General features: G+C 42.0%; 1 protein-coding gene across 2 annotated transcripts in view; it reads left to right on the top strand.

Annotated features, from left to right (window-relative positions):
• Window positions 1–1,033: 1,033 nt before the first annotated feature.
• The window catches only part of KIF26A (kinesin family member 26A), a 71,008-nt gene continuing 58,257 nt past the window's right edge, over window positions 1,034–13,784 (top strand). For both annotated transcript variants that reach the window (XM_014957689.1, XM_014957690.1), the window contains exons 1-2: window positions 1,034–1,093; window positions 5,463–5,963. In XM_014957689.1, coding sequence (XP_014813175.1) covers window positions 5,598–5,963 — 366 coding nt within the window. In that variant the 5' untranslated portion in view covers window positions 1,034–1,093; window positions 5,463–5,597. The remainder of the gene's footprint in view (window positions 1,094–5,462; window positions 5,964–13,784) is intronic.

Consider the following 13,784-nt stretch of genomic DNA (forward strand, 5'->3'; position numbering starts at 1 on the left):
CACAGGCCATTGGTTTAAATTAATCTTCTGCCTAAAGGTAGTGAGACATTCAGGTAGAGAGGCCAGCTGGAATTTGGCCTTAAAAATGCATCTATTTGTTTTTTAAATGCGTGTGCTTTTTGCTCACTCTGGAAACGTTGATTGTTCTCCTGCTTATTCAGAGGGCTGTTTTCAAGGACAGCAAAATTAAGCTGCAAGTTTCAGAAATCCCTAACCCTCAGGAGATGGGACTTCTGGTGAATTCTGTTTTTGTGAAAGCTTTGTGTGTTTGTTTTTCCTTGATTGTTTATATTCTGATAAGATTAGGTCAGTAATTGAATGAATTCACAACACGGGTTACTTGAAGACTTACAGCTCATATTTTCATTCCCTTGAGATAGTCAGCTACTCGGAAACTTTTCTTTTAAAAAAATTTAAGTTAACCATTAGAACTGTTTTTTTCCTTGATTACATTGAACAATCTCTGCTTTTGCCGAGTATAGTGTTCTCTTTTTCTTCTTTTTCTGACAGTGACTGCTATATAGTTGAAAGCAAGCGTCAACCTTCAAAGTATTTGTCAATATAGAAGATATTAGTGGGTATCTCACAATGTCATGTAAGATAAAAACTAATCTGTAAGCGGCACAGCAGAAATCTGGAAAGACAATTAAGACAAAAAATCATTAGCATTGATTCTTCTGCACTGGGGAAGTACATTCCATTCTCCCAAAGCATCCTTTAAAAGTGTTGTTTACCTAGGTTTGTATTTGAGTATACATTTCAGTGTGACATTCAGCGATTCTTCTTCTTTCTTTTTAATTATCTTTATATCTGGAATTGAATTTAATTCAGAATACTGCTCCAGCTATAGTGGCGTGGCAGAAACCAGGGCCAGGCAGGATTGCAGGTAATTGCTGAGGACGGCTGTTGGCAATTTGACTTTTCATCATTTGTTCGTCATCGTTTGTTCGCACTCAGTGGAGAGTTCCTCACTGAAAGGATTAGGTTACAGATGGGTGGGTATTACTTCAGGGACTTCTTAAGTGAGAATCCAGATGCTTTTCTGCCTCCTCTCCTCTTGCTTAGTTTGGGAGTTACAAGTCAGTAGCTGCAGGTAAGATTTAAAGCTTGTAGCTTTGTTTCTCTTGGGCAGTGGAAAAACTCTCTATTACTCCTTGTTAGCTAAACAAACGATCTAACTGCAAACTTGAAATACTTGGGAAATTACAGATTGAGCTAAAATTTCTAAATAATCTAATTTATTTTTTTTTTAAAGTGCGGTCTTACTAACAAACTGCTTTGGGTTTCCGAAAGAGTTCAGCTCCAGGAAGGTCATTTGGTGTTGCATGCTTTTGGAAAGCTGGTTGTGATTTTGGCACCTAAGCTGGAGCGGGGGTTTTCAGAGCCCTTTGGCTGCGTCCCCGTTGCTTTGATTATCTCTTGTAGTTTCAAGGGCACCGATCTCGGGCTGTCGTCTTTTACAGTTGTGAGGTGTGGGTTTTGTTTGCGTGCCCCCCAGGCAGCGCGTTGGTGTTCCCTGCATGGCCAAAATCCTTGCTGCATTTCACAGGGGGGAAAATGCAGCAGTTGGGGCATACAGCAGAGAGGGAAGCATGAATTAAAATCACAGAATTATAGAAATAACTGGTTTTTTTTCCTTCTGTTGTATGTTGCTGTATGTGTTTTCAAATCTGAGTTCTTTTTACCTACCCCTGGTTTCAGAGATAAAGCCTGAAGGCAAACTCCAGGCTAAATGCAGCTGGAGTTGAACTAAACGGGTGTTTTGCCCTGTTTTCTAGTGTGAGCCCAATCCTGGTTTTTCCAGTGTACCATCAGGCCCAGTTGAGCTTGGAAGGACTTGCAGACCACGTCCATGTGCTCATCCTCCTGTGGGCCATTTGCATGTGTGTGTTTGATCTCCCAGCAGCAGTTTGCAAGCTTGCCTGTGTCTGTGAGAACCACTCGCTGAAAAGGACTGGTAAATTCAGGCATTTCAGAAAATTCTTGCTCATATATAAGTATGTGTAATTATCTCCTGCCTTGGCACCACTGGGAGCTGAAGGCTCCCTGGTGCAGTTGATGCTAGTGGGACCGTTTGTTTTACCTTTCTAACAGTCTGCAGCGTTTAAACATCTCAACTTCATATGCCAAAGTTAACAAGCTGTGACTGAAATTAGGGTTTTGGTTTCTGTAAGCGGGAGGGGAAGCTATAAAAGCTGCAGCATCGCCGTATCGGGCTTATCCTGCTTGTTCAGGAGGCGAGCCCGGCATTTGGAAAGTAGGTGTGACAAAGCCCAGCACCGTTTATTTATGCTGCGGGAGGAATAAAGGAGTCATCTCCTTTGTAGCCCGGCAGACTAAAGTGGTTTCGGAGCAGCGTTTGGAACAGAGGCCTGTGTGGTGTACGTCTAATTTTGGTGCCATTCCCCCCAGCCACTCGCACACCCTCTTTGTCTGCCTCGGCTCTAACTACTCCCCCCTCCTCCTCTTCCCACGTGTGCCTTGAACACATTTGGTCACTCAAGTTTTTATTTCTTCCCCCTGTAAAACATGAGAGTGTAACTTCCACCCCAGCCTTGTTAGGGAGCGAGCTGGGCTCCCTGGGACCAGGCATTGTCACCGGGCAGTAAAACCTCTTTAATGGGACTGGCTTAACTTTTAAGTTACGGTTAATGTTTTTAACAGTAACGTGTGTTTCCTCTGCCCTTCACGCCCAACCATTAGCCAGGTGTTTTTGTCGCACGGAGTGGAAAAATAAAAGCAATCTCGCCCACACAGCTGGGCCCTGGGTGAGGAGCTGGAGGAAGGTGGCCACAGATGCCAACTGGGGACCACAGGGGCTGGATGAGCGGGTTAAAAGGCTCCTTGTAAATGCTTGGCAAACTACAAGCACTGGAAATGAGATGGCTTCTTTTTTTTTTTTAATCTATAAATAAATTAGAAGGTTTAAATTTGGTATACTGTGCGCTCACATGGTTCGCTCTATGTAATTTTCTAAATGAATAAAATTATTTTATTTTATTTTTTGTTCTCCCCTTTTAATATGGCATCCACTCGATTTCCTTGTGACTGCGAGACGGGCCTGACTCTGATCTGCCTTTACGCTGCAAACTGTGTTTATGGAGCTAGGGACTGGGGTCATTAATTTTCTTTACATCAAAAGGAGCCGTTTCTTTTAAATGAGAAGCCTGTTTCACCTAGTAATTCGCTTTAATTGCTCATTTGAAACTTTTTGACATTTGATAGCAATTTTAAACGCTGCCAGATGAGGCTCGCGCAGTCGGGACCCGCAGGTGCTTCCTCCTGTGCCCAACTTGGATCAAAAGGAGGGAGCCCAGGGATGTGCCTGGCTGGGGACGGGGCACCCGGTGCTGGAAGGTGCTGGTTTCTGGGGCCGTTTGAATAGATGCTGTGTCTCAGCCTCGGCAAGAATTTGCTCAGAGGGTTCTCCCTTGGAAAGGTTTCTGCCGAGCGCCGTGCTGTTTGTTTTTCTTGGGAGAGAGACTGCGTGGCCTTTGTTTTGCCTGAGGCTTAATAGCGCTCGCAGCACTTAGTCTTTATATATTTTTTTTTAAGTCTCACCAATAGCGCTTTCTGCTGAAGAGTTAGGAAAAAAGTTTCTAAAATATTAATTACTCCCCCCCCCCGACTAATATCTGTTAATTTAGTATTAGCGTCTTCTGGGAGGTTTGGAGGCAAAGAATTTTCTTGTTCACGAGGGTAAGCAAATGGTGCAACTTCAAAGGCATTTTTACCAGGATCTAAACCTCAATAAAGAGAAAAGAGACAAAAATGGAACAGCATCTTTCACTTGATTTTGTGAACTGGTTTGCTAATGTGAATGCAATTTATTGTTCATTCAGCAGCAGGAATAGCTTTCCTTAGCCTGAAAAGTACCTTTTTTTCCCCCCCCTCCCCCCAAGTCAGTCTAAATAAACAATTATTTAGATTATGGCAGAAAAAGCAACTTCTGTTAATGGCTTTTGGCTGTGGAATGGCGTGATGCTAGATAGACTCACAATGGTTTCTATCAACACCGTACTGTGCCTTGTGAGATAGATGGAAAAACTACTGCAGGAGCAATCCAGCAGCTGAAAATGAGATAAATTCTGTGCTGCTGCTGAAGTCAGGCAGTGTTTTAGGACTTTGTGAATTCAGAGAAAAGGGAAATAGCACAGTTGAAAGAGAATAATGAGCAAAGCCAAAGTACCAGTGCCAAGACTTAAAAGACTTTTATTGATGTGTGTTGTAATTAAAACCAGAATTAGTTAGTTTTCTAATAGGACACTCATTTCCTGGAGAGCAATTGCAGCTTGGCATAAAGTAATACATTTTTAAAAATGACTAGTGATCTGGGGATACCCCTAGCATATGTTGAATGGCTAACTTACTAGCTTTGTGCGCCCTCATTATTAACAAGCAAATTAAATATTTTCCCTTAAAATAATTATACAAATAAACCTTTGGCTGTGCTGTGATTTCATTAAAACCTTAATTGTTTAGAGCGCTCAAGGAGAGCGTGTGAAGTTGGGTCAGTTTCACTGCACAAGCATTACTCTTGATAGCAGGTTTACAGCAGGGCTGGATTTAATCTCTTGACTAATCTTTACGGTAGCAGGCTTGGGATGGGAAGGTGTTTGTGTGTTTCAGGAGATAGGTAACTCTATCTCTGAACTGGAAACACGGAGCTGGCCCTTAAAATGCCTGGGCAGCCTTAAAATGAACTGGCAAGGGGGAGGGGAGAGGAGGGAAAATTGCTCTGTGGAAACAAAATAGGTGTTGCTTTTAAATCAGCGTCTTAGCGTGCACATTGTCACACCTTCACACATGGCTGTAGGCTCAAATCTATTTCTCATCAAAGCAACTGCAGCGTAAGGGAATATTGTCACCATCTGGGTTGCAAAGATGAGAAATAACGGTCCTCGCCAGCAGAGGAGCCAGCTGTGGGCAGCACCATGTAAACTGTTTCTTCTGCCACTCGATTGATCATTTCTGAGGGGGAGGACAACAAAACGTTTACCAGGTCACGCGCTGATTTCTTAAAATACTTTACAGTCGCTAATTTTCCTAGGTTTAAGGTGGTGCTGTGCCTTTGAAACACATTGTGATATTTGTAGGTTCAGAATCTCAACTAACATTGTTCCTGAGCATGGGAAATAACAGGCAAATTAGGTGTCTCAAAAGGAGAGTTAATTAGAAGAATGAATAGTTACCAAGTACACCACAGCTCCACCATTTAATTTTGATGATAATTTTCATGCTGGATCTAATACAAATGAATTCACTTATGGTTTATTAATCTGCTGTGACCTGCAAGCCTGTTAGGGTATTTGGGGAGAAAAAAGGCTGAGAGTTACCAGAACAGATTTAAAGTACTGCCATGGGTGGAGAGCAAATCACAGACAACTATTGTCTCTTTCTTCCTTTTTCTGCGTTGTTTTAACTTAGCATGCTTTTTTTCTGCCTTTCCTCTCCTCCTTTAGGACCCACGATTATCAGCTTTAATTTTTGACAAGCTCCAAGTGCCTGACTATTTACAGAAAAACAGGAATGAAGGAGAGAGCAGATGCGAAACTTGTGCCACTCACTTGAATCAGCTGAAGCAGGAAGCCATTCAGATGATGCACACCCTCAATCAAGCCAGCTACCCAGAGATGCCCGACCTCCCGCCCGGCCCCGGGGCAGTGACCACCATGGTACCCAGGATGGTGACGGTGTCTTCCCAGAGAGACCTGCCACTCATTGCTGGGCAGGTGGGCAGGCAGCCTGGAAAGTCACCCAGTTTCTTCTCTGGGGCAGAGAAGAAGAAGGGACTTGGATGGTCTCAAGGCGCGGGCGGTTTTCCCAACTCCAGCGTTCAAGTCACGGTGGCCCCCAGCGGTCTCAGCGGTGCTCTGAGCTCCGTCACCATCCAAGCTCAGCAGTACCTTGAGGGCATGTGGAGTATCTCCAGAGTGAACAGCTTCCTGCCTCAGGCTTGTCTAGTAAGTAGTGATAATTCAGATCCTTGAGTTTTGTTTACATGTGTGTGGATATACAGAGAGATAAAGACAAAATTAGAGATGTATACATATTTATCTTAGAGGGGATCAGCTAATGGTGTTCTAAACCATGTTTTAAGAGCTGAAAGAGCTTTGAACAATGTTCTGTCAGATGTCACAAGGAATTTGCTTTCTTATCTCAGATGGTGAGATCCTTTCCTCAGATGTTCTTGCACCTCTTCTAGCTTCACGTATACAGGTGATGTTATTTGGCTGTCACATACTTGGTGATCCTTTTAGAAAAACAGAAAAGGCCAAGTTTGTTACACATGAAACTCTGGGAGCTTCATGGGATTATCTCAAAGATTAACTTGACCCTCAAGTCTGGCGTTGAATTACTGAGGCCGTGTTCAGTGCAGCAGATGCTGCTGATAGACTGTGATGGAGAGCATTAATCTTCAGGTTAGATGTGCTGCAAACCAGTTTGCTGTAAAGGAGGGTGTTCAGAAGGTTGCTTCCGAGCAACATGCCTATAAATATCACTGCATTTGGATTTTAAGCATTGATGTTGATTTCCTGTATTCTATGTGTATTTTAAGAACTCCTATTGGAAATGAAAAAGCTTTATGGAGGTTCATGTTACCTTTAAAAGCAAGTTCATTGTAAATTTGTGACTATCTATGGAATCGTGCTAAGAAGCATAAAGAAGAAGGATATAGTGATTGATTTTGACTAAGATTTATTCCTAAACCATTTTCCCATGGTAGCGAACCGAGAGGAGTGTGAGTGATGATGAAATGTGTACAAACAGAAGTCATGGGTTTCACTTAAAGATGTTGTAGCAGATCTTGGAAGACTGGCTATGTTGGTGCCAGGCAGCTTTAAATTTAACATAATGCCTTATGTGCTGTTGTATGTAAACACTACCTAATATTGCTTGGTAGCTTCAGCTGGTCGAGCTCCAAGTTCATCAGAGATAAATATTTTAAAGTGCTGCTGTATGACATCAGTTTCACAGGGTGGCTGTTGTTTTTCCTTCCAGAAAAGGCTTGGAGATGCGATTCCTCCCTCCCAAACTTCTCTCTCATATGGAAATTTGTGAATGGACACACATCCCACCTCTGAGGGGTCCTCATTTAAATCCAGTGAATCTTCACTGATGCCAGATCTCTCTCTGATGATTTTACATTGGGAAAAGGGAAAAAATGGTCCATTCAGCTCCTCATAGTTTGAGGAACTGCTGTCCTGAGTGCTTTTCTTAAAAATGCTGCTGCATGCGTTGGGGATCGGTTTGGACAATGTCAGGCATGTGATGTTACCTTTTAATTATCTTTTAAATTCTGTGTATATCACGGAAATGCAGAAAAAATGGGAAAGCTAGGGGGTTAAGAAGCCTGCACTTTCTGGAAGCCGAAGTATTTCCATTTCTCTGCTCGTTCCTTGTCTGCCCTTATTCTTGTCTTAAATAATTCACTAGCAGCAGCTCCAGATTTCTTCCTGCTTAACTGTGCTGACTGATAGATGTGGTTTTCCCTAACCACTGCCTTATTCTAAGATAAAACTGAGTTGCCTCATTTAACCCCTGTGAAGGAAAAATGCGTATAATGCAACAGAGCTTAAGTGTGATCTAGAAATGTGCAAAGAAACTCAGTAGCCTGGAAAACAGTGACCTTTAATGAAAGGACAAACACTGTTAGACTGTGAGTGTTGGAGGCTGCTTGGATGTGATCCAGTCATCTGCAAGGACAGTTCGGATTTAGAAGCAGTTTTTGGAGAGAAGCTAGGCTTCAGTTGTTTCCTTTCTTTCTTTTATAATTAATTTATTTTATTCATGTAAGCCCAAATGACTCTTGTGCATCTCTGCCCAGATTGTGCTTTCTGCGTCTGAATTCTCCTACTGCCTTTTGTATTATTAAGAGCCCTGTGTCTGATGAAGCTGTTTGGGTGGGTGAGGCAGAAAGTGCTTCCCTTCCGCTTTTCCCCAGAGGAATCACAGGTGTTGGAGGAAATAGGATTGGCAGGATTTCAGGAACTGGCTAGTCTAGCCCTTGCCTGGGACAGCATCCACTGCAGGACATTCTTGTCCAATGCTAATCTCACCTCATGTTACAATATTGCAGTCAGGGATTCCCCAACTTCTGTTGATTGTCAGATCGGAACTTCCTTTCCCGTTAGAAAAGTTTTCTTCATTGATTGATTTATTTTTAAATTTTGGCTATTCTTTCCTGAAGTTGGAGGCAGGGTTTAGGTTTAAGATTAGCCCAGGAGCGAGCTGTGGATATATATACTTTTCAGAGACCTCTGTCTTTAGTAACATTTTCCATCTTCTTGTGGGGTGAAGCTGGGGTGGCTGGAGGAATTCTGGAGCAAGAAGAATTGCAGTAGAGAGGACAGCACTGAATGTGTTATTTATTATGTGTAGAGTGATTGCATCTTGGAGTCTACAGCTCCCAGCTAGGCAAGATAGCACACAAATGCAGAAGGAGTTGGTCCCTTCACCTGGGAGTTTACACTCTCAGCAGTGATGTAAATACCCCCACTTCACTCGGAATCTCTAATTTTGCCTTTTTTCCTTACCAAAGGGTTGCTCTTGAAACAAGAGCTGAACTCCCTGGTAGCAAAACTGTTATCCAAGTGCTTTAAATCCCAGTGATTTAGCTTGGTGCTCCATCCAACGTGAATGTCATTAGTTTTCTAAATGGGAAGACAGGCACAGATAAAAGCTGGGGTTCGTCTCAACTATTTTTAGCTGCCAAAAAGACAGGTGTTTATTCTAAGCTAATTACTGTGTCTCCCTTTATAGTTGTGGGAGAGCAACAGGCACCTCCAAGAGGTGCTTTGTCCTTCTTATCTCTTGGGTGCCTGTCTTGGCTTGCCTTGGCTGCCACAGATGCCTGTTGCAGAGCCTGGGTGGGTGATGCGGAGCAAACCCTTGCTTGGGTGGCCAACATGGGTGCTGTGTGCCTGGTACTTTGCAGGGGTGAAAATACATCCCAGCATATGGCTGCCAAACCTCTGGACACCTCATACGTACAAACACTTTTCCAGGTTCCGTGGTTTTTATTTATGATTAGTTTTAATAGTGGCAGCAGTGAAATTGTCTGCAGAGAGAAAAGAGATGACTTGATTTCTGCTCTTCTCATCTCCCTCCCCAAATTCGCATGTATTACCTTGTAATGTCACTTATGGTAACAAAAACACTTCTGGGCTGAACGCTGGGGGTCAGAAGTGCAGGACATCGTAAATTTTTAATCTGTGTTTGGAGTTCAAGTGTGAAAATCCATTATATAGATTATAAATTTTTTGAACAGGAATGTGTCTTTGAAGCGTAGTGTGGGTGCTGCTGAAACCAAAATAATAACAGTGGGCTTCAGTAGCCATGAAGAGGAGCAGTAATTAAGGATTTGGAGGAAGGTCCAGGGAGGGGAAGACTGGGATTGCCACTAGGGTGCAAAAGGTGAGGGTGTAATCAGCTGCTTTACCCAAGTGGCCTGTTGTGGAAAAATTACAAAAAATAATCACCAGTAGCAGTGATAAGTAGTCTGACCAGACAGCCAGCACTGTGGAGGGGAGGGAGCTGGTATAACTCTGGGTAAGACAGCTGATTTGTAGTAGGCGACTGACAGCTTTAATTAATAAATAGTTTTATATTGATGTTTTAAATTCTAGAACTGACAAGTGAATATAAGGTTACTACTCGAATGGAAAAAAGTATTAGCAATGCTCAGCGTTGCCACTCGGAAGCAGAGGAGCAAGAGCTGTTTAGGCTTCTTAGATGTGTTGGAATCTGACTGAGATATAGAAAATTAAAACCACTGCAAATACCTTGTACACCTATAAGTATCTGCATGTATTGTGTATTATGGATAAAAGAAGTCTTACTTTGTTTTCAATTGGCTGTGTTATTAGGATGCAATGTTATGTACTGCATAAAAGTTGTAAAGTAGCCATGCCATGTGCTATAAAGACATCACAGTGAAATACAGCTTCTTTTGCAAATTGCTTTTTCTTTCGTCTTATGCAAAATGAAATCCTTGCCACACTATATTTCTAATTTGAATGTATACGAATGGTACTGGTTATAAGGCAAAGTATTGTGGCTCTTTGGATCTGTATCAGTTTCTAAGTTGCTTTAAAAATATTTAGAAAAATGCACCATTAGGAAATGGGAAAAGTTGGAGCACTGGAAAATTAAAAGTGACTTAAAAGTCCTACTTAAATCATGTGTATATGTAATTTTAAAGTTATCAATAGGCCAATGTATGTCTCTGAGAGTATTCACAAATTTAAAGTTAAGTTTACAGCCTTGTTCAGGGAGGGAGGATTTACCCGTAATATGTAAATGGGTGCATGTACTCTAAAGTTAAGAGTTATGTTCATTTGTTTAATGTGAAAAATCTCTGAAAGTTATTTTAGTCACAATTCAAGCCTTCCTGTAGTTCTTAGGAACAAGTCTTCTGCTTACCCTAATGTAAACCAGATGGATTCATCTGAGGGTAGTTCAGCCTCTGTTGACTTTCCTTAAATCGTCTTTGTTTGTTTATAGTAAGGTTGACTTACATTTTGCTTAGAAGATGCAATAAAAAGCTGACTGTGGAAAACAGAACAATGACAAGATTTACTTTCCAGCATTTACTTTTTTACTTTGATAAATGTCATACCAAATGGATTTTTAAATTAATTTTTAAAATTCTTCTTGATAGCTTTCCCAGTGACCTTTTATTAATACAATGTGTGAGAGATATTTTGTAACGAAACAATTAAAATATAGTGCTTTGACCATAAATCTTGTCTGTGAGACGTGTGAATGACTTTGAGATTTGGGACATCTCTCAGACTCTTAACGTATAACATCTTGGCTCTGCAGAAGTCAGTAGCAAACCCCAGACGGGTGGTGGGGCCGGGGTTGCCTAGAGGCTTTTCTATTTTCCCTTTAGCTTTGGTGGTGTTGGTGCTACTGCGGTTGTAGAGGAAGTACATAGAGGAAAGGGGGTGGCAAAAAAAAATAAATCTTCAAAGCTAGTGTTGGTCACTTCATAACAAGTCTGAGCAGCAGAAGGAAACCTTTTGATTCAAGTTACTAAATGCTTTTCTCATTCTAACCTAATTTATAGCCCTCGTGGAAAAGATTTTTCCTGAGATGGTTGCATTTTGACATGGTGGTATTGCCTTGTGTTGTGCTTTGCTGCCCTGGCAAATGCCAAGGGAGGGGAATGATTGGGGAGGATGATGCTGCTACTGGTGCCTCGTATTTAGAATCAGTGAGACCATGCCCCAGCAGCTGGGTAGCAGACCAGCTTAGAAAGCTGGAAAGTTGGAAAGCTGGAAATTCATCCTTGAATGTGCAGATAAAAACCCAGCCCTGTGCTCTGTGTAGTTGCCAAGGGCTTCATGCTCTTTTTTTATTTCTAGGTTGCCCCCAGTGTAGGGTGCTGAAGGTGAAAATTACATTACTTTTTAAAGTATCCCCAGGTATCAGAGCAGCTTAGGAAAAATGTTAAGAGTTGACAGAACAAGTATTGGCTACAACCTGGAAATTAGGTGGGGGTGTGGATTGCGTCTCTATTGCGTATTTGACACTTCTGCCATGCTATTGGTTTTATGATGTGGGACAGGGTAACTATTCTCAGGACTCAGAGCCTCTTGTGGCTCAAATTACCACCTGAAAACAGCTCCTTTGATCCTTCACCCCTCTAGGCTAGGCAGTTGTTATTACAGCTCTCAGAGGGGAAACAAGTCCCTACTCGCCTTTGTTGACAATTGAAGTCAACAAGCAGTAATAAAGAATGTTGGCCCAGACTTCACCTGAACTCATCAGGAGGAGATTTAAGGCAAGCAGACTTTAGAGATTATGTGCAAATGATAATGTACAGGATTTACCTTTGGCCCACAGGTCATTCTCTCATCCAGCAAGCTGTATCGTAAGCTACACTAAGATAAATAATCCCCTCTTTTTTATGCAAAATACTTAGATTTTCTACTCCTGCCTGCTTTCAGCTAGTTTCTTTGGGACGGCCTTTTCTGTTTGCTTATTTAATTTTCAGCTTCTTTTGCTTCCCACTGGTCCATTTTTTGTGGTTGGACTCGATGATCTCAAAGGTCCCTTCCAACCATGAAGATTCTGTGATTTATACTGTGCATGTGCTCCACTATGAACTCGCCAGGGAACTGATTGTTAATTGGTGCATCCCACACCATCCCAGTATTAGAAATCGCCTTACAAGAAAGGCTCATACTTTTTGGCTGGAGCTCAGAAGTGTCGTCCAGCATTTGAGAAGGGTTCTGTATAGCTGACATAGAAGTGCTTTTATGAGGCTACCGTTGCTCTGCAGTGGTTACGTTGGTTGTTAAAGGTGGGCTGCAGCTGAATGATGCCCTTTGGATTCAGAATTTAATGCAGCAGAGAAAACAGATGAATTGAGGCTGAGCTCAGACCTCAGCCATGTGCAGGCTGGTGGAGAGAAAGTCTTTTGCAGTGATTCTCTCTTTGCCACATGGAAGGAACTGATTTGCGCGGCTGGATGCAAGTGTGGATCGCCCAGTCCTTCTGTTTGTGTAAAATAGGATTTAACATAATGCATTTTTTTGGGGATGTCTTGACTGTAGCATTTACCCTATGGGCTGTATAGTGGAATGATGGCACGTTGAGGTCATGGGGACCCCAGATAGTCAAGCTGTGCACAGTGTGAGCGGTGCTGAGAGCATCTCCCATTCTTTTGTGGCATGCGCGGCTGAGCATGTGGCAAATATTGATGCTCTTTGTGACTTGCAAGTAGAATCACTGAAATGCCCTGGGTGGTAGCTTCTGAAAGGACGTTTAAAAAGCATCAATAGAAAATGTATCTACTTTTCTGTTTCGGCACTTGGGAGAGAATTTATGCTGTATAGATAGAGTTCATAGATGTTTCAAGGATTTCATATGTGTGTGTTTAATGGAATGGATTGCCACTTTACTGAACTTAGCATCAAATCAGCTCTGTTAATTGAAAAAGATTTTTCACATTATTGCTAATGATGTGACACAGTTTTGTTAGAGATGGTGCATAAAATAGTGCTACTTGAAATGACATTAATGTATGCATTTAAATTCCTTTTTTCCATTTACGTGCATTATTGATTTTATTTCATTGTTGAGGAGATAATGGATTTATAATTAGAATACAGTCACCGTAATCAATGATGAGATTATTAGACTTATAAATAGAACTTTAAAAGTACGATGAGGTAATTTCCCAGTGTAATGAAGGATCAATAATTAGAGGTTTGCTTTGAATCTGAAAGTAGTACTTGTAAGATTTAAGTGTGAAACACTGCTAGGCAACTGAGTCTGCATAAATTGTTACACAAACTGATGTTGTGGTTAGGCATTTTCTAGAGTTGACCTATTATTATTGTTATTGCTTTTGTTTGGTGGCCAAGTGCTTATGAATGAACTCCTCAGGGTTTGCATAGCTGCCACTGTCTCACAACTGGACAAGTTTATTCTTTTTTGATGCCTCAGCTGAGGGAAGCATTTGGAAGGTGCTGTAGGCAGGAGTCCATTGCTGTGTTTTTGTCATTGTTGGGCAAAGATAATGTATCCATGATACAGAACCTCCCCCTTCTGCTTCTCAAAAGTGATGGTGGTAAAGGTGGGCAAGGCAGTTGGGTGTTGTAAGGGGGCTGATGGCAGTGGAAGGATGAAGAAGGAGAGAGCGTCCCTTGTGATGCTTGGCTTGGGAAGGGTCTGGGTTTCATTGATTCACGCGGAGTAGCTGTGTAGACATCCCCTTGAGTCTCACCAACCTCTCCTGATGACTCTGAAGTACACGTGGGGGCCTGTGG

Source organism: Calidris pugnax, unplaced genomic scaffold (assembly GCF_001431845.1).
Source record: "Calidris pugnax isolate Ruff unplaced genomic scaffold, ASM143184v1 scaffold211, whole genome shotgun sequence".
Taxonomy (NCBI): Eukaryota; Metazoa; Chordata; class Aves; order Charadriiformes; family Scolopacidae; genus Calidris; species Calidris pugnax.